The following is a 21771-nucleotide window of genomic DNA, read 5'->3' as shown; positions in this document are numbered from 1 at the left end:
TGGGATTTGTTTGTGTATTCTATTTGCGTGAGACCATGAACTGACCAAGTTGAAACAAAACATTATCCTGACCCTTGTGCACCGAGCATACCCCCCCCCCCCCCCCCTTCTCTCTCCAAAAAGGTTTATATAATCCAAATGCCTAGCCTGCTTAGGGATATCATTATTTCATCCAGCTTTCCTGCGTACAACACTGTAGGGTCTTTGGAGGTTGACCTTAGGATACACTGGACTGAAAACAGCATCACATTAAAAGATTTTAACTTGCAGCCCTGAAATTAAAGGCTAGTCGTGGGTAGTTTCGCAAGAATAACTTCATAGTAATAATTGATTGATACGCAATAGCAACTCTAAATAGATTTAACTAAAATTGTTGTTGCAAGCAAATTGCACTGCACATGTTAATTGATCAGCAGTTACTATGTTAATACACAAGGAGACCCAATCTACTGCTCAATATCTACTGATTCAAGTTATGTAGCGTTAATTACATTTATTTATTTGGCAATTTGCCAAATAAATAAATGTAAAGTCAGCATGATTCTGAAGCTAATTCACACAAGCCGGGTTACGACCATCAGAAAGTAATGTTCTGCTCAAACCAAGGCCTAAAGTATCTGCGGGGAATGGGATCTGTGCGTTAGCACGGCAAATACGACTAACACTAAAGCTGGCTAATAACTCCCCTATATAATATTATCTGCATAAATATCGGCATTAAGGTCATTAAATCCGCTCCATCGTTATGAACGCAAATTGTCTGGGATGACTGATAAGGGATAATAACTCCGTCCGTCCCAGCCGCGAGTCAATCGATAGACAAGTTTGTATTGTCCATCAGGCTTTGTGGGGAGAATATAAGGCAGAGGAGGAAGAGTGTGTGAGTAATAGGCTGCCATTCTTCTCTCCCCGGCTCTGGACTTGTGTGAGAACTTGACTCCCACTGTGAGAGCTGCCACGGAGCTGCACAGCATGGTGGGTAATCGTCTAGGCACACCTGACAACACAGATAAATTCGTGCCAGAGGAGAGGCTCATCTTGAGTCCAATCCTCTGTGTTACACTGCAGAGATAATCACCCTGCAGTCTTTCTCATTCCCCGGTATTCCATCTCTTATTCTCTCTCTCTCTCTCTCTCTTTCTCTCTCTCTCTCCCTTTTGCTCGTCCCGTCTCATCATCTGCACACCTGCGTCCAGAGAGCCACCGTCACACGGGACACTCTTTTACACACCTGTTTTACCTATTATATCGTCGTTGTCGGGTGGAAACCTTGCATCTCCAAGTTTCAAATGCCGCGTCCTTGTAGATCTGCTGTTTTCACTAGTTTAGTTAATTTTTAAAATGATAAATGCAAAACGAACGGTCTTGGACATACAAGGTTTCCACCCGACAACGAAGATATAAAATAACTGCACATGCCATAAATACTAGGAAGGTGTCTGGTTTACACCATGGCACGCCCAGTCTGTGTGTCCCTGAGCAACTATGAACCCCTAACTGCTCCCATGGGTGCTGTATTAATAGTACCCACTGCTCTTAAAGGTTAAGGGACAACTCTGCATTAAATAACATCTGGACTCATTTTCCTACTTATGTTGATCCCAAATGACTGTCCATGGTATTAGGTAACACATGCCCTGTCGTCCAGTTTCCTCAGCAGACCTCACAGCATAGAGTGGAGCCCATAAGCCTATTGCTGCTTCCACTATGGGGCCTTCCACCGGCAAAGAACCGGTTCTGGTTCTTTCTCCCGCCTATGGCATGAACCAGAGGTGTGCTTTTCCACCGAGAACCAGAGTTGGGTCCGAACCGTAAAAGTTGGTTCCGAACGGGAACCACAAAATCATTGGTTCCTTTGGTTCAATCATGGTTCAATCTGGTGGAAACGCAAGCCGGTTCGCAAGAACGAACCACGGTTCCAAGAAAGTTGAACCGGCACTGGTTCTGGAACCAAGGTTCTTTTGGTGGAAAAGGCCCCTATTTGCTGTGGTCACACGAGCCGCCACAGTCTCGTAAATCATGTTTTGGGATGAGCATTCCACACAACTGCCAATCAAAGTGACTGCACTGGCCAATCAAGCACGTCCTTTCCGGGACTTGGCAAAACACATTACAGCATAACATCTGTTTAGCAGACTATGGCGGCTTGTGTGGGACAACCAAGGCATGGGTGTGTGTACAATGACAACTAATAACAGATTCATGAAAAATAGGCTTATGGGCTCCACTCTATATGAGGGCTGCTGGGTTCTGCTGGGGAAACAGGAGCATTTCTGCCTAATAGATGCCATGGTCAGTCATTTGGGATCAATATACACATATAGGAAAATCCGCCTAGATGTTATTCAGTGCGTAGTTGTCCTTTAAGCTGGCTACAAGCAGAGGACAAATGTCCCGTGACAAATGGCCCAACAACAACTCAATTACTACCATTAGTATTGAGTGATTCAGCTCTTTACTATAGACATCTGTGGCATATATCTGCCAAAGAGAAACACATTTATGTCTGGGCTTTCCACAAAATAAAATGGAGGGAAAATCCTTTTTTAAATTGGCTTGTGGGAATGTGTTACGTTTTATTGCTTTGCTCTGTAAGAGGTGAGGTGAGGTGAGGAGAGGAGAGGGTGTCAGCAATACGAGATGAGAAAGTGGCAATCCCATCGTCACTAAGCCAGTTAATAGCACTACAGAAGTACAAATTACACAGCGCCAGGGTCCCTGTCCTGACGTATGGAGGCAGGTGAGCTTCCTTGGAGGCTATAAAAAGCAGTTAGTCTTGCCCTCTCTCTCTCTCTGGTGTCCCCCGGTCTTTGTCAGCGCTTACTTCCACTCGGGTGCATTTTGCTGCAGGTGACGCGGCTGCCTGACTTCCAAGTGTTTAACCAAGGAGCAAATTGCCGCTTTACTTTCTGGCAACTTTCTGATCTCTGTGTCAAGACGGAGCCAGTGGAGTAGAACTTTAGAGCCAGCAGCGCGCTTCTGGCAGAGGCGTCGCAGTGGCTGCGTGTGTGTGTGTGTGTGTGTGTGTGTGTGTGTGTGTGTGTGTGTGTGTGTGTGTGTGAGAGGTGATGGTAAAAGTAAATAAAGATTCAGTGTGAGCATGTGTGTGTCACTGTGTCAGTGAGCATGTTTGTCTGTGTGTGTGTGTGTGTGTGTGTGTGTGTGTGTGTGTGTGTGTGTGTGTGTGTGTGTGTGTGTGTGTGTGTGTGTGTGTGTGTGTGTGTGTGTGTGTGTGTGTACTGGTTTTTGTATGTTTGTGGGGACCAAAATCTGTATACACAGTCACGTCATGGGGACCAGGTACGGTATGGGGACCAAAAATCAGGTCCCCATGAGGGAAACTGTTAAAAACCAACACAGGAGCTGCTCTGATGTGCCTGTAAAGTTTTTAGCATTGGCCCATAAGTCACGTTTTTTGGTCATGGTGTGTGTGTGTGTGTGTGTGTGTGTGTGTGTGCGTGTGTGTGCTCAGTAGCTTTATATGTTTTGTGGGGACCAAAATCTGTATACACAGTCACGTCATGGGGAATAACTTCATCAATTCTGATATTTGAAGTCGTGTATAAGCTAACACAGCCATAGTTGTTATACCTGATTTTGTTTCATAGCTGTATAACATTTAGAAAGGGTGGTCCCCACATGAGATGATTAAAATCATCACATGTGGGGACCACCCTTTTCATCATTGTGGTCCCCACAAATCATAAAAACCAGTATGTGTGTGTGTGTGTGTGTGTGTGTTTCTTGAGGTCGTCTGCTCTCACAGCCATGCATGCAAAGTGATCTTTATTTACTCTCTCTTCTACCGTTCATTATATGATGGCTGTCAGGTGGAAACCTTGTGTGTCCAAAACCATTATTATTATTTTTTTTTACTATTAAAAATAGCTAAAATAGACAATCTATCACCCGGCAGTGAGCTTATAGATCAGATATTTTCACAACCTTTGTGCGACACTCTCGTATGACTAAGTAGGGCATTCATTTACCAAAGAAACAGAATACGGGGATATGCACTAGGGCCGTCACAATTATTACATAATCGTCTAATCGCGATTATTTGACATAATCACGATTATTTTGCATAATCATCATAATTGTTTCCATGTTGAAAAATGTTAATATATATATACATATTTTTTAAGAAAAAATAGTGGAAATAGCAGATCCACAATCTCACAACGCGTCGAATCGCGACGCGTTGTGAGCTTGTAGATCGGCTATTTCCACTATCAATGTTCTTTTTCAAGTGTAAAGTTGTCAAATATATCAGTAATTTCTTTGTATATTTAGGTTATGTGTCATATCTACCATGTGCAACTTCAAAGCCTAAAACCCAAACAGAAATGTAATTGTCAACGACAAAAACACAATTAAATCGTTAATCGCAATTATTTGAGTGACAATTAATCGTCATGTAAAATGTCATAATCGTGACAGCCCTATAATATGCACGGTTTCCGCCCAACAGCAGCGAATGATACATGGCAGCATCTTCTTGCACAGTCCTGGCACGATGCTCTCTCTCCGTTGCTTGGTTACTGGCTTGAGTCGAGAGCGCTGCCAACACCGCGCCCAACGTCGGCGGGCCATATGTTGGATCACCTGCAGTGACCCGGCGTGTGTACCAGACTCTGTTCTGCCTCTCGAAGGCCCCCAGGATGGTGGAAAGTTTGCAGGGGTCAAATAAGGGCCCAGCTGCCCCGGGTAAGTCCTGCAGGTATTGGGGTGGAACGCCGAGGTTGAAGCCCTCACTCACCGCTTTGGAACGCAGGCGTGGCCGTGCATTTATCAAAAGTTCTCAGCCAGAGTAACTTGGGAGTGAGTGAGTCGAGACAAGATCACTCACAGGTTGCAACGGATCAGGCCAGACAGATCTGACCCTTTGTCTCTCTCTTTCTCTGCTGCTATCGGCTACCCTGTTTGGGGGCACACAGTCTCCGGAATCACAGAAAAGTTCCAGTGTCCTCCTTGGCATATTTATTGGAAGTGTGCACAAAAGGTTCGACGCTAATCAGTGGTTTGCGAGATTAGCTTCACACTTTACTGTTTACTATCCACAAAATACAGTATTGTGGAGTAAGACACCCTGGACAGCATATCGTCGTTGTCGGGTGGAAACCTCGTATCTCCAAGTTTCAAATTTGTATGTTCTTTCGCGAAGTAAAGCCCTGCTTCATCATACAAGGCCGTCACACAAAAGTTGTGAAAACAGCAGATCTACAAGCACACAACACCTCGCGGTGCGAGGCGTTGTGTGCTTGTAGATCGGCTGTTTTCACTAGTTTAAATCATTTTTAAAATGATAAATGCAAAACCAACGGTTTTGGACATATAGGGTTTTCACCCGACAACGACAATATTTACTTTACGCTTTGGACACTTAAAGGACCAGGTCACCTCTGGGACCTTATTTTATTGTTGTGTGGGACCCGATCAACACAATCCTGAATTATTTTTTGTGTTCAATCTGTGTTTTATAGATATGTTAGTATTTCAGCATGCTACAACTGGTCATATGATGCATTTTGCATCATATGACCAGTTGTAGCATGCTGAAATTGGCTGAAATACTAAAATATCTAAAAACACAAATTGAACACAAAAAATAACTCAGGATTGTGTTGATCGTGTCCCACACAACAATAAAATAAGATCTGGTTGTCCCAGAGGTGACCTGGTCCTTTAATATACTTTTGGAGTATCTTTGGTTCCAGGACCTTTATGGCTAAATTCACACTTTTCCTGATCAGAATAACAGTAGAACCATTTGGGTTAAAGTTCCCTCTGCATCCAACATGTAAAGTCTTGTTAGATGAAATACCGTGCTGGTGCATTTCACAACGAAACTGATGCATCCTTGTTTGTTTATCGACGTTTGCCGACTTCTCATAGTGCCTGTTGTTTCTACTCGTATTTCCCCTACGCCTGCATGCTATTCCTCTGTGACACATGATGAATCCCTTCAACAAAGGCTAGTTATGCATATAATATACAGTTAAACTCAAATACCTATGGAAAGCACAAATACAGGACCTCTTTTATATGCTGGCTACAGGCTAGCCTAGGGTGGAAAGTTAAAGAGCTGCACTTTTCCTTCTAACCAGTGGCTTTTACGCAATTAAAATCCTTTCAGAAGTAAATCACTGCCATTTGGTTACAGTGGGGGGAGAAAAAACCTTGAAAGGGTTTATGCAGCTTTGAATATCAATGAAATGTGTAGGGGAAAAAAAGTAAACACTACTTTGTACAGTCAGTATGTCGACAGAAACATGCATATGAATACACTGCAGATAATAAAAGAAAATCAGTGTTGTTTGCCTTGTAGCTTCCATAATGAAGCCTCAGGCTGAATTGGCAGCTGAATAGCAAATAAATGTAAATGAGTTTGTCTGTGTGAATATTCATCGGTTGTTATTATACACTCTCTGTGTGACTGGCTATGTCCGTTATCGGCATCTATGGAACCAACGAATTCAATTGCACCTTAAGGGAAGGGGCTTCAATGAAAAGATTCCCTTCTCCCTGATGTCATTCTCTGTGCATGTGGATAATTAGACTACGGTTTCCTGATATTGTGCCTATATTCCATTAACAACCTTCAACCCCTAGTCCCTATTGTGGGAGTGTCTTTTTTTTTTCTACACGCTCACAGTGCATCACATTGCAAACTGTTGTGAACTTGTACTGTAGATTGGCTAATTAATATATGTGTTAAACTATGAACTACACTATATATGGCCTACAGTAAGTGGTTAATGTGGTACGAGTTCACAACAAGGGACACAATGGTTTAACAATCGTGTCGAAAACACATAAAACGCTAGCACACTGTGGGCTCACATGCGAAACAAGTGCTTTTATTGCACCAAATACAGGTTGTGTCGTTTCGAGCACACTGCTCTCTTCTTCAGAGCAGTGCTCGAAACAGTCACAACCTGTATTTGTGGAAAAAAGCTAGTCGACAGACATTTTTTCGTTGACAAAATCAACACTTTGTACATGCATGGGGATGTTTGAGATCAAGCGCTACAGCCTGCTCTCTGTGACATGTGTTCAAGTACAGTATGGCCCACTTTTTAGCATTTCATTGACCGTTTAACATTCAAAATCTCTCTCTCTCTCTCCCCCTCCCGTAACTTCCAGTGACTTTGCCAATGTTAATGTGCTGTTCATCAGTGGTTCTCACACCTTTTAATTTCAAGGACCCCCATAACTCTGAGAGTGTACAAATTGACCCATCTAGGGGTCTTGTTTGTACACTTTCAGAGTTACAGACACTATGAGAAGTCAGCAAACGTCGATAAACAAACAAGGATGCATCGGTTTCGTTGTGAAATGCACCAGTAGAACGAGCACGGTATTTCATCTAACAAGACTTTGAATGTTGGCTGTAGAGGGGACTTTAACCCATATGGTTTCTCCTGTTATTCTGATGAGGAAAAGCGTGAAGGATATGTGTCTGTCATGTAATGTCTCTATATAGGCTACTGTTTGAATTGAGTACAAATATACTCAATGTAAACAAGCCATAGTGCTTTCCTGGAAAACTGTCCTGTGCTTTTCCTATGCGAACTGCTAATAAAGTATTCAATCAATCAATCAATCAATCAATCAATCAATCAATCAATCAATCAATCAATCAAAAAGACCCATTTGGTCCGCTGCGAGGCGTTGTGAGCTTGTAGATTGGCTATTTTCAGCAAAGAGCTTTGGTGTAGAGGGGAAAAAGAGCAGACTAAGTACAGAGTGAAAGGTCAAGTTTTTTAAGTATTGACGGTTCAAGTGGTTAAATATCTGAAAACACAAATTGACATGAATCGAAAATACAGTGACGATTGTGCTGTCAAACGATGAAACTATATGGAATCTACGATAAGGTTGTGGGGGTCCCTGCTTCATCTCTCTCTCAACTAATGGGTCCTTGGCCTGAAAACGTTGAAGACCCATGTCCTAAAGGATCCCATAGCAACCAATGCCATGGCTAAGCAATTCTGGCCTTTCATTTGCACACCTGTGATTGACAGTTGGCACTGGGACTGCCCGTCACCTGTTTGGACTCAGATGACCCATCACGGGGGCCAGCCCACGCTGTCACACTTCTATTCCAGTACGGTCCGACCTTCATCCAGCTACCAGTGCCTCTCTATATTCCTCTCACACGTTCATGTCCACATTTTGAACTTGCAATCAGTGCGTAGATTGGCTCTGAAGCCAGAGAGGAGCACTTCAACAGATTGACAGCTCAGTGCACTGTACCTGAATGGCTAATATCGGTTGCTAGGTAGCAGAGGTTACATTGATGTCCCAAGGTATATTAAATTAGGGCGGGGTCTTCAACGTTTTCGGGCCAAGGACCCCTCAGCCCCCCCCCCCCCCCCCCCCCCACTACATATTGTATAAAATTGTGTTGCAGATTAAACATTTTCATAGATTTCTGAGACAGCTTAGACTTGTTTGACAGCACTAAAATCATCGTAGGTAGTTGGTTTAATGTGTATTTTTAGACATTGAACCACTTGAACCGTCAATACTTAGTCTGCTTTTCTTTTCACTCTACACCAAACCTCTTTGCCAAGAATAGACACAACGCCTCGCAGCGCGATGCGTTGTGAGCTTGTAGATCGTCTATTCTTGGCTAATGTTCCACACAGATTAGGGATACCAGGGCTCAAGTCGTTAGCGTAGAAACAAATAAAAATTCTGGCACATAAATGCAAGTGTCTTGGCCATATTAGGAGCATGAGGTGTGACAGACAGACAGACAGACGGACATGTGCTGCAGGTTTTCATTCTAATAAATGTGTAATAATTTTGTTTCAAGTAATACCTGTTACTGGGTAAAATAATATTACAGTAATATATTAAAAGTAACTTGTCACTGCCCAACACTGCTCCTGAGCATTTTGTTTGGCTGCATCCTCTGCTCTGCTAACTACACGCTACATGTTTTTTCATCACTGGACAATAAGCTATTCACTTGAGTAATGGCATATACTATAAGTAATCCCCAATATATCTTTGAAAGCAACTGCATCTTTCAGAGACCGCACAGCAAACCCATCTCCTGCACACATAATAACAAAACCAAAAAAATGTGAGAGAGACACTGCATCATTGTGAACACTCAAGTATAATTGGACCTCTTTGCTAGATTATATAGTGTGAGCTCCGTTCCCCCTTTTCAAGGATATACATGATTAAGGGCCCCCAGGGGCCAATTACCATGCCTTTGTTTGGCACATAAGTCCTCAACTGGCTATAAAGTGATTGTTAGAAATGCCCTTGTTAGAGATACAGCAACACAGTGTCTTTCTGAAAACAAGCTGTCGACGACTCTTGGCTCTGCCACTTTTCCCATGAAAGCTAACATTTAGCTAGTCACTGTTGACAGTGAAAGATTAGGAAATTAGTCAGGCGGAGTGTGAGATTACGACCGAGCAAAAGGGCTTCCCCTCGGCCATTTTTTTTCTCTCTTGCTACTTGTAATCGCATTCTTCCTTTATACCAATGATGGAAAAATTACCGGAATTCAAAATGTACTTGAGTAAAAGTATGAACGTGTAGGCATCAAAATGTACTTAGAGAACCAAAAGTAAAATGACGAAATGTTTGAAAATAGCAGATGTACAAGCTCACATCACATGCTTTGTGAGCTTATAGATCGGCTATTTTCAAATAGCCAGGGTATAAAATAGGGTTAAAGTCGTTTATGTATGTTTTGTAATATTATAATGTATATCTGCAAAGTAACTATAGTAACTAAAGTTTTCTAATAATAGTAGTGGAGTAAAAGTACAATATTTGGTTCCGAGATGTAGTGGAGTAGAAGTAAAAGTATTGGAAATTGTAAACACTCAAGTAAAGTACAAATACTTAAAAAGTGTACTTAAGTACAGTACTTGAGTAAATGTACTTCATTAATTTACACCACTGCTTCCTTTCTACTCCTCCCCCTTCACTATCTCTCCTCTTCCAATCTTACCGTAAATTCTTCATCTATTTTTCTTGCATCCTCCTTCTACAATCTACTGATCTGTTGTCATTGTCGCACACAGCTCGGCGCGAGCAGCACGAATCATCTCGGACCCTCAATAGCGCTCATTTGTCCTACGTGGGCAGATGATGACGCTGCGGCTGATATGTTGTATTAAACAATTAAGCGTTCCCTGAAACAATCAGCTAATTACTCTCCCTCGCTAATGAGGGCAGATAAAAGAGACGTTATGCAACAGCGAGGGGAGAGCCCTGAGCAGTCAGGAAACACATAATTTAGACAATGTCTAAACTTCCAAACCCATGCCTTATCAGAAATCTCTATCCCTTCCTTCTTGACTCGAATATACCAGGAACTCTCTCGTTCTTCTTTATCTCGTTCTCTCTCTTTCTCTCTCTGTGTGTGTGTGTGTGTGTGTGTGTGTGTGTGTGTGTGTGTGTGTGTGTGTGTGTGTGTGTGTGTGTGTGTGTGTGTGTGTGTGTGTGTCTGTGTCTGCGTGCAAGTGTTTAAATTGACGCCCCTCATAGCAGCAGTGCCAACAGTCCAGACCATTATAGATATTATGTTATGGTTTTCAATATATTTTTTATAGAGTTTGGGCATCAGAGGGCCATTAGCAAAATGAACTGACGAAATGTCGATGGGGACATTCTGTGGGAAGCACGCCTTCTTCAAATTGACTTTTCAGGGGTCAAAACTCAGTGTAATGCCGTAATGGTAAATGGTGCATTTATATAGCGCTTTTATCCAAAGCGCTTTACAATGTGCATTACAATCACCCATTCATACACCAGTGGCGGTGGAAACCATATAAAGCACCACCAGCTCACCGGGAGCAACTCGGTTTCAGTGTCTTGCCCAAGGACACTTTGACATATAGATAGGAGGAGCCGAGATTTGAACCGCTAACCCATGGGTCATTGGCCAACCTGCTCTACCTTTTATGTCCAAAACCGTTTGTTTTGTATTTATCATTTTTTAAATGATTTAAACTAGTGAAAACAGCCGATCTACAAGCACACAACGCCTCGCGGTGCAAGGCGTTGTGTGCTTGTAGATCGGCTATTTTCACTACTTTTGTGCGATTGCCTTGTATAATGAAGCAGTGCTTTACTTTGCGAAAAAAATTCAGAAGAAGAAGGCTACAATGTATTGCTTTCTTAAAAAATGAAGAAACAAAGATAAAACACCCCCTTCATGGATGAGGTGCTTGTAGATGACAGCTGTCTGGAGAAGTCATCTATTGCAGTTTGAGGAAGAAAAAAAACGCACCATCTGCTCCCAAAAGTAGTTTCCTAGTTGAACCAATGACTAAGATGGATGGCGACGTCAGTCACCTCACGCTCCAGTCTTTACATCTAACAGCATGCTTGGTTAAACTCATCTTTTGTGTGAGTTTTGGTTTTGTTTAGGTTTAACATTATTTAACCGCGCACGTACGCACGGCGTCGCACGCATGCGCACACACGCACACTAGGGCATTAGCGACTTGTGATTTTTGTATGTCGACTCGACTCAGTAAAAAGTTGAGTTGAAGTCGACTTTATCGTTTGATGACGTCATCACATCACACACGTCCCCCCCAATTATTTTGGGGGGTCCCCAGATGATTAACTTAAAGGAGCTATAGTCAACTTTTTCTTGAAAAACGGATGCTAAAATATTTTCGAAAATATTTTATAAAACAAAAATAAGCTTCATATATGTGTTTCCATTCAAAAATTACCACAAAAAAAGTAAAATAATGATAAAATAATCATTTTGGCCATCGTCAGACCGACACTTTGTTTACATTCTAGTCTATAGACTAGGATGTAAACAAAGTGTCGGCCCTACAATGAAAAAGTTGACTATAGCTCCTTTAATGTGAAACATTGTTTTCTCACTCAACAGTAAACAAACCAACATAAAGTTTAAGTATATAGAGGGTATCTTCACATTTCCAATTGTGCCAATTTAAGGACTTTTTAATACCTCTAAAATGGCAAATTAAACATTGTCCAAATTGTCAAATATATAGAGGCAGAAATTGTGAAAATAACTGCTATTTTCACAATAGAACCATGTTATACCAAATGTAATGTAGCAGTGTAATATTGGATCATTATCTTGACAATAAGCAATCCTACTGTTTGTTTGCTGTACAGACGCACACATGGAGCAAAAATAATGATAGAAACAATACAAAGGATTTCTTTTTTTTTCAACTTCGACTTTCGACTTTCTCTGGTGGGAGTCGACTTGTGTAATGAAGTCGACTTTTTGAGCGGTGGTTACACCGTCTCCTATACGTGGCCGTGTGTGTATGCGTGCGTGTGTGCGTGTCTGTATGTAGCCTGAAGTACCTTTTTTGACCACACATGTTAAGGGAGGGGCGCTGTTGTTCAGGCCAGGCCAGGCCAGGCCAGGCCAGACACACACACACACACACACACACACACACACACACACACACACACACACACACACACACACACACACACACACACACACACACACACACACACACACACACACACACACACACACACACACACACACACACACACACACACACACACACACACACACACACACGCACCCCCCCCCCCCCCCCCCCGACCACCGCTCAGTTCACACGGGTGTGATTTTTCGTTAATGCCCTAGCACACACACTATCTATATAAATTCAGCTTGCATGTCTCATTACATCAGAACCTTCGCTTTACTCTAGTTCCGCCTTTGATGAGAAATAATAAATACAAGCTTATGCCCAGGATAAAGAAGGATATACCGAAGTCTCAGTCTGCACACAGTTTCAAAGTGTACAGACTCATTTCTTATCATCATCCGTCTGTCCTGTGTGTTTATGGTGACTGGATCCACGGATCTGGATCTTCAAACAGTGTATAGCATATTTATGTGTTCAAATAAATGTGAGGCCCGGGCCGCTGGCCTAGTGTTCCAGGCACCTAGGCTCCAAGCAGCCTGGTAGCATGTTGGGGGTTCAAGTCCGTTACTGTGTGTCACTCCCCATCTCACTCTCCACATTTTCTGCTGTTATATGCTATTAATAAAGGGCTGATCAATTCATTTCTAAATTCTAATTTAAAGATCCACCATTTAAGATAATCTGACCAACATTTGGAATTACTTCATGGCATTTAAGGTGTATTTATTTTATATTTGGTTAATATATTCAGTATACAGAATGTACCGGTATAAGCATCTTCTTCTTCTCACCTGAGGCCGTACAGTACTGTGCCATCCGGGTGCAGACGGATCATCCGGTTCTTCACCGTGACGCCGTGGACAAACGATTTCTTGTCATTGAGGAAGTAGGTGTCAGGCACCCACAGTGAATCAGCCACCCGGTTATCTAAGGTCAGGTTGAGGGGAATCTCTGAGTAGGACAGGCGCTTGTCTCGCCAGGCCTGCTGGAAGTACATGGTCAACGTGTAGTCCTGTAAGGGCATGGCGAGAGGACGAGAGAGAGAGAGAGAGAGAGAGAGAGAGGGAGAGAGAGAGAGGGAGAGAGAGAGACAGAGAGACAGAGAGACAGAGAGCGAGATGAGACAGAGAGAGATGAGAGAGATGAGAGAGATGAGAGGGAGGGTGGCAAAGAACAGGAGGGAAAGACAGAGAATGAGAGTAAGAATAGAGTTACAATACATTACAGACATTCCTCAACTTTTCTCTCAGACTACAGACTCAATATTGGATGAAACACATTTAAAAGCAAACCAAACACAAGTGTATGTGACAGAGCGGGGCGGAAAGAAAGGCTCTTTGTGTCTATCTGGACCAGACACTGCTTTTCATGCACGTCCACAAAGTGTTGACTGATGTTGAGCTGCTGGACTTTAACGAGGTGCCGAAAAAGTCTTCTGTTTTAGGAACAAAGTACTTTTAGGAAATGGGGGTGAAACCAGGACTGCGGCTGCTGTCCATGGTGCTGAATAGTTTGGCTTTAATTTTGTTCATTCTTCCTTCTTTCTATTCTTTTTCTCATTAGAGTAAAGTTGCTCCCCCCCCCCCCCAGGCAGACAATTACATTTACAATCTAGGCATCCATCTGATGGGTCTTTATGCAGAGCGACTACCAATAGGCTCTATGCACAGCGGACATTTTGGAGAGAACTTGGGCATCTTCCTTTCTTCCTTCACAGGTGTTACCAATTATTCTAATGCAGGCTCTGTTCCATTTAGTGTAGCGGCAACAGTGGTTCTCAAATGTTTTGATTTCAAGGACCACCATAACTCTGAGAATGTACAAATGGAACCAAATGGACCCGTAAGTGTCCATTTTGGTTCCATTTGTACAAACTCAGAGTTACAGACACATAAGGGTCCATTTGGAACCCCCTCAAGGACACTTTGAGACCCATTGGTGTAGCAGAGTGTTTCCAGTGAGCCAACATGCACAATATCAGCACCCGGACTCTGTTTGACCAGAATGGAACAGAGTGGAACATTAGTGGAACATAAGTGTCATTGTTAAGATAATAAGATTCTCTTAACAATAAGACTCCGCGATTTGGAAATGCTCCCGTCATAGTCTGGAATAACATAAAAAGAACAATGAGTATCCGGTTAAAGTGGAAGTGAAGCCTCCTCCCCACTTCCACGCACATTTATCCTAGCAGAAATGACATTTTAAAATATATTTTCATGAACGGAAATGCCAGCTTCCATTACTCGCCGTTCAGGAGCTGTAGTTCCAGACTCTATATAGCATTCGGAGATTGTGGAATAGTTGTCTGGCTAAGCGAGACTATTGTTAAGACCTGTGAAGGAAGTAAGGAAGAGCCCCAATGTCTTTACAATAATGGCTGCTGTGCAGAGAGCCTATTGTTAATTAACAACACATTAAAGTGCTTAGTAAATGAAACTCTGAAGAGACCAACTGTACCCTTACAGGTTCCTTTGGTTACATTTGTACCCTTACAGGTTCATTCCTTACCATTGGTAAACCAATGGTAAGGAATTTCACGGTGAACTCAAGTCATGTGATGCACTGGACACACCCTAATGACCCTGAGGTTATACATGTAATGATTCACTCAACTCACGATACAATTCCAATCACGATCCTATAGGTTCAGGTTCACAATACGATCTTTCTATAATATTGTCTCGTCTTGATTGCTCCCTCTGCTGTTTGCATCGCAATAATATCTTTATTAAATTGATTTAAATAGTCACCAGTTTGAATCGATTGTAATCGATTTACGATAAATCATAACATGCCTAGTAGGAGGCATATTGGTGAAATGTGCTGCACTAGGCTACATTAGACATGCTGGGTCGCTCATGTGCCAAAAACATCCGATCTAGAAGCTCACAATAGCGTGTAGATTGGCTATTTTTTGGTGCACGACTGACTAGTACAGGGGTCTTCAACGTTTTCAGGCCAAGGACCCTTAGTTGAGAGAGAGATGAAACAGGGACCCCCACAACCTTTTCGTAGATTCCATAGTTTCATCGTTTGACAGCACGTTGTGAGCTTGTAGATCTGCTATTTTTGGCTAAAGTTCTCCGAATATGGACGCTAGGCTTCAAGTGATTCATATAAAAAAGGAGGAAAAAAGCTTTCTATCACACAAAGATTTGGAGGACCCCCTGTAATAACTCTGAGGACCCCCTAGGGGTCCCGGACCCCCTGTTGAAGACCCCTGCACTAGTACAACGAAGTAAGAATCAGGTTTAGACAAGTTTTCAATCATTTCCCATCGTTGCATGATTGTCTGCCTGCAACCACAGTGGCTGTAAAGCATGTCCTTGTGCTCTGACGTTCTGTGCACTGCACTCTGCGTCGCATCGAGTCAGATGCAAGACAGCTCAGTTACACGTGTACGTGTGTGTGTGTGTGTGTGTGTGTGTGTGTGTGTGTGTGTGTGTGTGTGTGCTGCGTAGGGAGCCCCCGCTTTAACTGTGCTATATGTGCCACAGTGGTTACATAACATGCATGTTTCTGTAAAGAAGGGAGGAAAAAAATGAAATGGAAATCCTGCGTCACAGTGCCGTTCCCCCCTCGGTTGTAAAGGAGAGCAAAGCCGCAGTCTCAGAGCTCTGGGAGCTTTCTTTCTTTAAGAGATGTCAGGAATGCTGAGAGGAGAGGAGAGGAGAGGAGAGGAGAGGAGAGGAGAGGAGAGGAGAGGAGAGGAGAGGAGAGGAGAGGAGAGATTCTGGCAGTATTTAGCCCTTTTGCAAACAGGGGTATGAAAAATGTACTCTTGATTGTGGATGACATTTGTCAAATATCCCTGGGCAGCAGAACAATCTGGTCAGAGAGAAACTCCCACATCAGCACTTCTCCTCTGACAGCATGGATAATGGTTTGTTGTCCCTCCCTGTACCTTCTTGTGCCACGGTGCACTGGTGCTTCTGCCTTGTTTGACACACACTTCCCTGCATTCGCTGAGTATTTATTGTATAGCACTTGGCATTAAGTGACTCTGATGTACCAGTTCTACCATCAACTTTCAAGCCGGGCATTCCTATTTAGTGTGGTGGTTGCCCACAGGGCATCTTCGTCTGTCTGTCCAATGTCTGTCTGATACACCCCCACCCGTTCACTTAGATCAGCCAACACAGGGATGCTGACAGAACCCTCGCTTAAAACTCCAGGGCAAAAATCCACTCGTCCGAGACAGTTTGCCCTCCTGGCCCCCAAGTTGTGGAATAAACTCCCTGTCGCACTTAGAACAACGGACTCACTCGCTAGCTTTCGACTCACCTCTTCAGACTCCACCTAAACCCTTAGCGCTACAGAAAAATCAATGACCATACGTGAAGCTAGTTAGCATTTTGTTTTTAGGTTTTTAGAACTTTGATTATATTGTGTTTTTTTTTCTAGATAGATATATCCATTTGCACTTGTTATATTGCTGTTGATGTACTGACATATTATCTTGTGATGTTTTGTATCTGCTTATTGTAAGTCGCTTTGGATTAAAAGCATCTGCTAAATGCCTAAACTGTAAACTGTAAACTGATATACCCGCATGCTGAGATCACTGATACTAAACAGTGCCCAAATTTGGAGATAATCACTGATACCGCCGCCTGAACTGAGCACGCGTCTCCCGTCTCTCGCATACTGAAACAGTGCCCAAATTTGGAGATGACTGACATCACTGATATGTCTGGGTTCTCCAACATTACTCTTCTAGACGTGAGAGGCCGAGATTGGACGGGTAAGGATCCCTTAGCATGCTTTTTATTGTGGGCTCGATGAAAAGAGAGCGCACATATGTTATCTTCATTATTTATCTATCAAGTTCTCCTCAAAAATGACGTAATCTATCAGTCAAGTTCTCCTTGACAGTACAAAGGCAGGGCGACAGCGACAGTTCAGATATCGTCGTTGTCGGGTGAAAATCTTGTATGTCCACAACCGTTTATTTTTGCATTTATCATTTTAAAAATGATTTAAATTAGTGAAAACAGCCAATCTACAAACACACAACGCCTCGCACCGCGAGTCGTTGTGTGCTTGTAGATCTGCTGTTTTCACTACTTTTGTGCGACGGCCATGTATGATGAAGCAGGGCTTTACTTTGCAAAAGAACATAGACATTTGGAGATACGAGATTTCCACCCGACAACGACGATATACTAGTGTTGTTGCTGCTCTTATACCACCATTATTACTGGGGTTGGTGGGGGCCAGACAGTAGCCCCCCGCGGGCCGCAAATGGCCCGCAGGCCGCCTATTGGGGAACCCTGATCTACAGTATGGAGCCATGTGGACCTCCACGTCAGGTCAAGGTCAGAACTAACTATGATGTCATGCTGCCAATATAAGCTTGTGCAGTTGATTTAACTTCACTCTTCCAGCCCCCTTGTGGATGTGCACACACACGGTAGAATTTATTTATCCCAGTGTGATAGCTTTTCTTATTATTCATTATGGCTGGAGAAGATCTCTGCGAGATCTTTCTTGCAGACAAGATGAGTGAATGTCATGTAGATGAAAACAAAAAGGTTGGAGCTGGTAAAGATGGAGGCAAGAAGAAAGCCAAAGATGCTGCAGGAGACTCTGGAGTCCGGGCTGAGTTGACGCCTCCGCCTCAGTATATCGGGGAGCGCATGTCCCTCTACACAAAGCTGAAAGCGGAACACGATGCCCTGTTGGCCGAGAGGGCTGAGAACGGCGCTCTGCCCATCAAGGTGACCCTGCCTGATGGGAAGGTGGTGGACGCTGAGTCCTGGAAGACCACACCGTACCAGGTTGCGTGTGGAATCAGCCAAGGTCTTGCTGATGCCACAGTGATTGCTAAAGTGGACAACTCTCTGTGGGACTTGGACAGACCGCTGGAGAATGACTGTAGCCTGCAGCTGCTCAAGTTTGACGACGAGGAAGCTAAAGCAGTGTACTGGCACTCCAGTGCCCATATCATGGGCGAAGCCATGGAGAGGGTATACGGAGGCTGCCTCTGCTATGGTCCACCCATCGACACTGGTTTCTACTATGACTTCTACCTCGAGAACAACGAGTATGTATCAAGCAGTGACTTTCCCTGTTTGGAGACCTTATGCAAGAAGATCATCAAGGAGAAGCAACCCTTTGAGAGGCTGGAGATTAAGAAGGAAACCCTCCTGGAAATGTTCAAGTACAACAAGTTTAAGTGTCGTATTCTGAACGAGAAGGTCACCACCCCTACTACCACGGTTTACAGGTGTGGTCCGCTGATTGACCTGTGCTTAGGACCTCATGTGAGACACACCGGAAAGATCAAGGCCCTGAAGATTCACAAGAATTCTTCCAGTTATTGGGAGGGAAAGGCTGACATGGAAAGCCTCCAGAGAATCTATGGAATCTCTTTCCCTGACCCCAAGATGCTCAAAGACTGGGAGACATTCCAGGAGGATGCAAAGAACAGAGACCATCGCAAACTAGGCCGGGAGCAGGACCTGTTCTTCTTCCATGACCTGAGCCCAGGGAGCCCCTTCTTCCTGCCTAAAGGGACATTCATCTACAACACCCTGTTGGACTTCATCAGAAGTGAATACAGGAAGAGAGGCTTCCAAGAGGTGCAAACGCCCAGCATCTACAACAACAAGTTATGGCAGATCTCTGGCCACAGTGAGAACTACAGCGAGAACATGTTCTCCTTTGAGGTGGAGAAGGAGAAATTTGCCCTCAAACCCATGAACTGCCCGGGTCACTGTCTGATGTTTGGCCATCAGTCACGCTCCTGGAGAGAATTACCCATCCGCTTTGCCGACTTCAGCGTCCTACACAGGAATGAGCTGTCGGGAGCCTTGACCGGCCTCACCCGGGTTCGCCGCTTCCAGCAGGACGATGCTCACATCTTCTGCTCCATGGACCAGGTCCAGGGCGAGATCAAAGGCTGCCTGGACTTCCTACAGACCGTGTACAATGTGTTTGGATTGACATTCAAACTCAACTTGTCCACGCGGCCGGAAAAGTTCCTCGGCGAGCCTCAGATCTGGGACCAGGCAGAGGAGAAACTGAGAAACAGCCTAAATGAATTTGGGGAGAAGTGGGTTGAAAACCCCGGCGACGGAGCTTTCTATGGACCAAAGATTGATGTTCAGATTAAAGATGCCCATGGTCGATACAACCAGTGTGGCACAGTCCAACTCGACTTCCAGCTCCCCAAACGCTTCGATCTCAAATTCGTCGGTGACGATGGGAAGAACAAGGAGCCGGTGATCATTCACAGAGCAATCCTGGGATCAGTGGAAAGGATGTTCGCCACCCTGGCTGAACACTATGGAGGCAAGTGGCCTCTATGGCTCTCCCCCCGTCAAGTGATGGTCGTGCCCGTGGGACGCACATGTGACGAGTATGCCCAGAGGGTCCATCAGGAGTTCCACAGCAGCGGTTTCATGACAGATGTAGATCTGGACGCCGGGTGCAGTTTGAATAAAAAGGTCCGAAATGCAGAGCTGGCCCAATATAACTTCATCCTGGTGGTGGGAGAGAAGGAGAAAGCAAGTGGCACTGTTAACGTGCGCACGCGGGACATCAAGGTCCACGGCGAGTGCAGCATGAAGGAGTGCATTGAGCGTCTGCAGAAGCTCAAGTCCTGCAGGAGTCCGAATGCTGAAAAGGAGTTTGTCGCCGGCTTTCCCTCAGGTGAAAATGTTTGAAAATAGCAGAAAATGGGGTCTACTGGGCTCTGGGTTTGCTGACAACCTCCAGTTTGAGAGCTCCATAGCAACAAAAAAGACACTCACAGCAAGTTGGATGAGGAAGTAATGGTTATTCAACTTGGGTGCATTGTCAGTGGTGTAAAGTAATTACTGTAAGTACATTTACGCAACTACTGTAAAAATCAACTGTAGATTTTGTTGACTAAAACTAGACTAAACCTAAAATCGGACAAAAATTTAACTAAACTAAATGGAATTATATTCAAAATGACAAACGAAATCAAAAATTTGAAAAACCTTCAGACACATTAGGCCATAATAGGCAAACTTTCAGCGCAAATAGCAGATCTACAAGCACACGGTGCATTGTGAGCTAGTAGATTTTTTTTGAAAATGTAATGAATTCGCAGTCAGTTGACTCTTCATATCCATGAGTCAAACCGCCGGGATCATTTGTTTATTTTTGACGCAATATAAAAAAAAAAGAAAAGTGTATGGGAATTCAGAATGGGAGAACAAAAACACAACCCAGGTAGGATGTGTAAATTATGTCAGACTTCAGCACTCTATGGTTTAAGGATATCTCAGGCTCTGTGATCGATGCATGCCTTATTCCATCTGACATAGGCCTATACTGTACGGTAAGCTACAGTTACCCTACGTGATTTGAGGTTAAGGAAAAAGGAACCGTGCAGAAAAGGGAAACCAGTGGACACCACAGGCGAGTGAAACGGTCTCTTCTAACTTCTATTATTCATCAGGTCTTTAATTATGATTCTGCCCGCGTTGACCTTTTCTGGAGCTCCAGTGGTAGCTTGATTTGCACACAAAAAAAACCTCTAGAAAAGAATTTTGAGCGGCTTCCATTTACGGGGACAGATCCTTCAGCTTGTCCTTGGCCTGAAGGGACCTATTGTAGACTCCTGTGCAGTGGAGCCCCGTGGGATGCTGGGAAAAGACCTTATTAGGACAGCGTGGTGGGCCTGAAACACCCTCGCTTCCTCTTTGCAATTAAACTAGGATTTTTACACAGCCCCGAGAACAAGCTAGAGTGCATAAATCTGCCAGGGAAAAGTGACCAGCTTCCCCTCGTGGAGTAATAATATTATACCTCTCATGTTATCAGAGATAGAATATGGGTGGACAGTGACTTGTAAGAAGCACTATTGGTTTGAGGTTTCCACAGATAAAAACAGGACATCCCTTTAAGCTCTTGTGAGGCTAATTGCTAATCTGCACTGCCACTGACACTAATGCCAGATTGCCCCGGGCAAGTGAAGAAAAAAAAAAGATTTGGGCAAATGTAGTTTCTTTCTGGTTGCTCCCCTCTCCCTCTTCTCCCCCTCTCTAAATATGCACCAGCTGTCCAATCATCCACTGTCAGATGAGATGGCAAACTCTGGGCACAAACAGAGAAGACCAATTAATTAATGTCTTAATTGCCAGTGGCCAATTTGGATATGATCATTGCATAACACTATAGATATATAAAAACAAGAAGCATCAATTGGAGGGCTCAACAGTATAGCTGGGAAACGTTAGCTACAGTGGGAAAAGAGCAAGTATTACCCATTGTTATTGTTGAATTCTATTCTTCACACAGCAAACACGACCTTTGGGCAAGTAGACTAGAACATATGACCCGTACTTGCCCGATGGGTAAGTGC

At 43.7% G+C, this 21771-nt stretch overlaps 2 protein-coding genes across 3 annotated transcripts in view; one reads left to right on the top strand and one right to left on the bottom strand.

Moving 5' to 3' along the window:
- The window catches only part of gabrb2b (gamma-aminobutyric acid type A receptor subunit beta2b), a gene marked incomplete at its 3' end in the record, with an annotated part of 124377 nt that overhangs the window by 50829 nt on the left and 51777 nt on the right, over positions 1-21771 (bottom strand). For both annotated transcript variants that reach the window (XM_080748389.1, XM_080748390.1), the window contains exon 3: positions 13220-13440. In XM_080748389.1, the coding sequence (XP_080604515.1) occupies positions 13220-13440 (221 nt within the window). The remainder of the gene's footprint in view (positions 1-13219; positions 13441-21771) is intronic.
- On the top strand, positions 17891-20101 carry LOC308304073 (threonine--tRNA ligase 1, cytoplasmic-like; the record flags this gene model as incomplete). Its single annotated transcript, XM_080748632.1, has 1 exon — positions 17891-20101. The coding sequence occupies one exon, from the start codon at positions 17891-17893 to the stop codon at positions 20099-20101; it is 2211 nt and encodes a 736-aa protein (XP_080604758.1).

Source organism: Nannobrachium achirus, assembly GCF_963921795.1.
Source record: "Nannobrachium achirus genome assembly, chromosome: 19".
In the NCBI taxonomy this organism is placed as follows: Eukaryota; Metazoa; Chordata; class Actinopteri; order Myctophiformes; family Myctophidae; genus Nannobrachium; species Nannobrachium achirus.
Note: the sequence above shows the minus strand (reverse complement) of the source record. Positions and strands in the feature narration are given on the sequence as shown.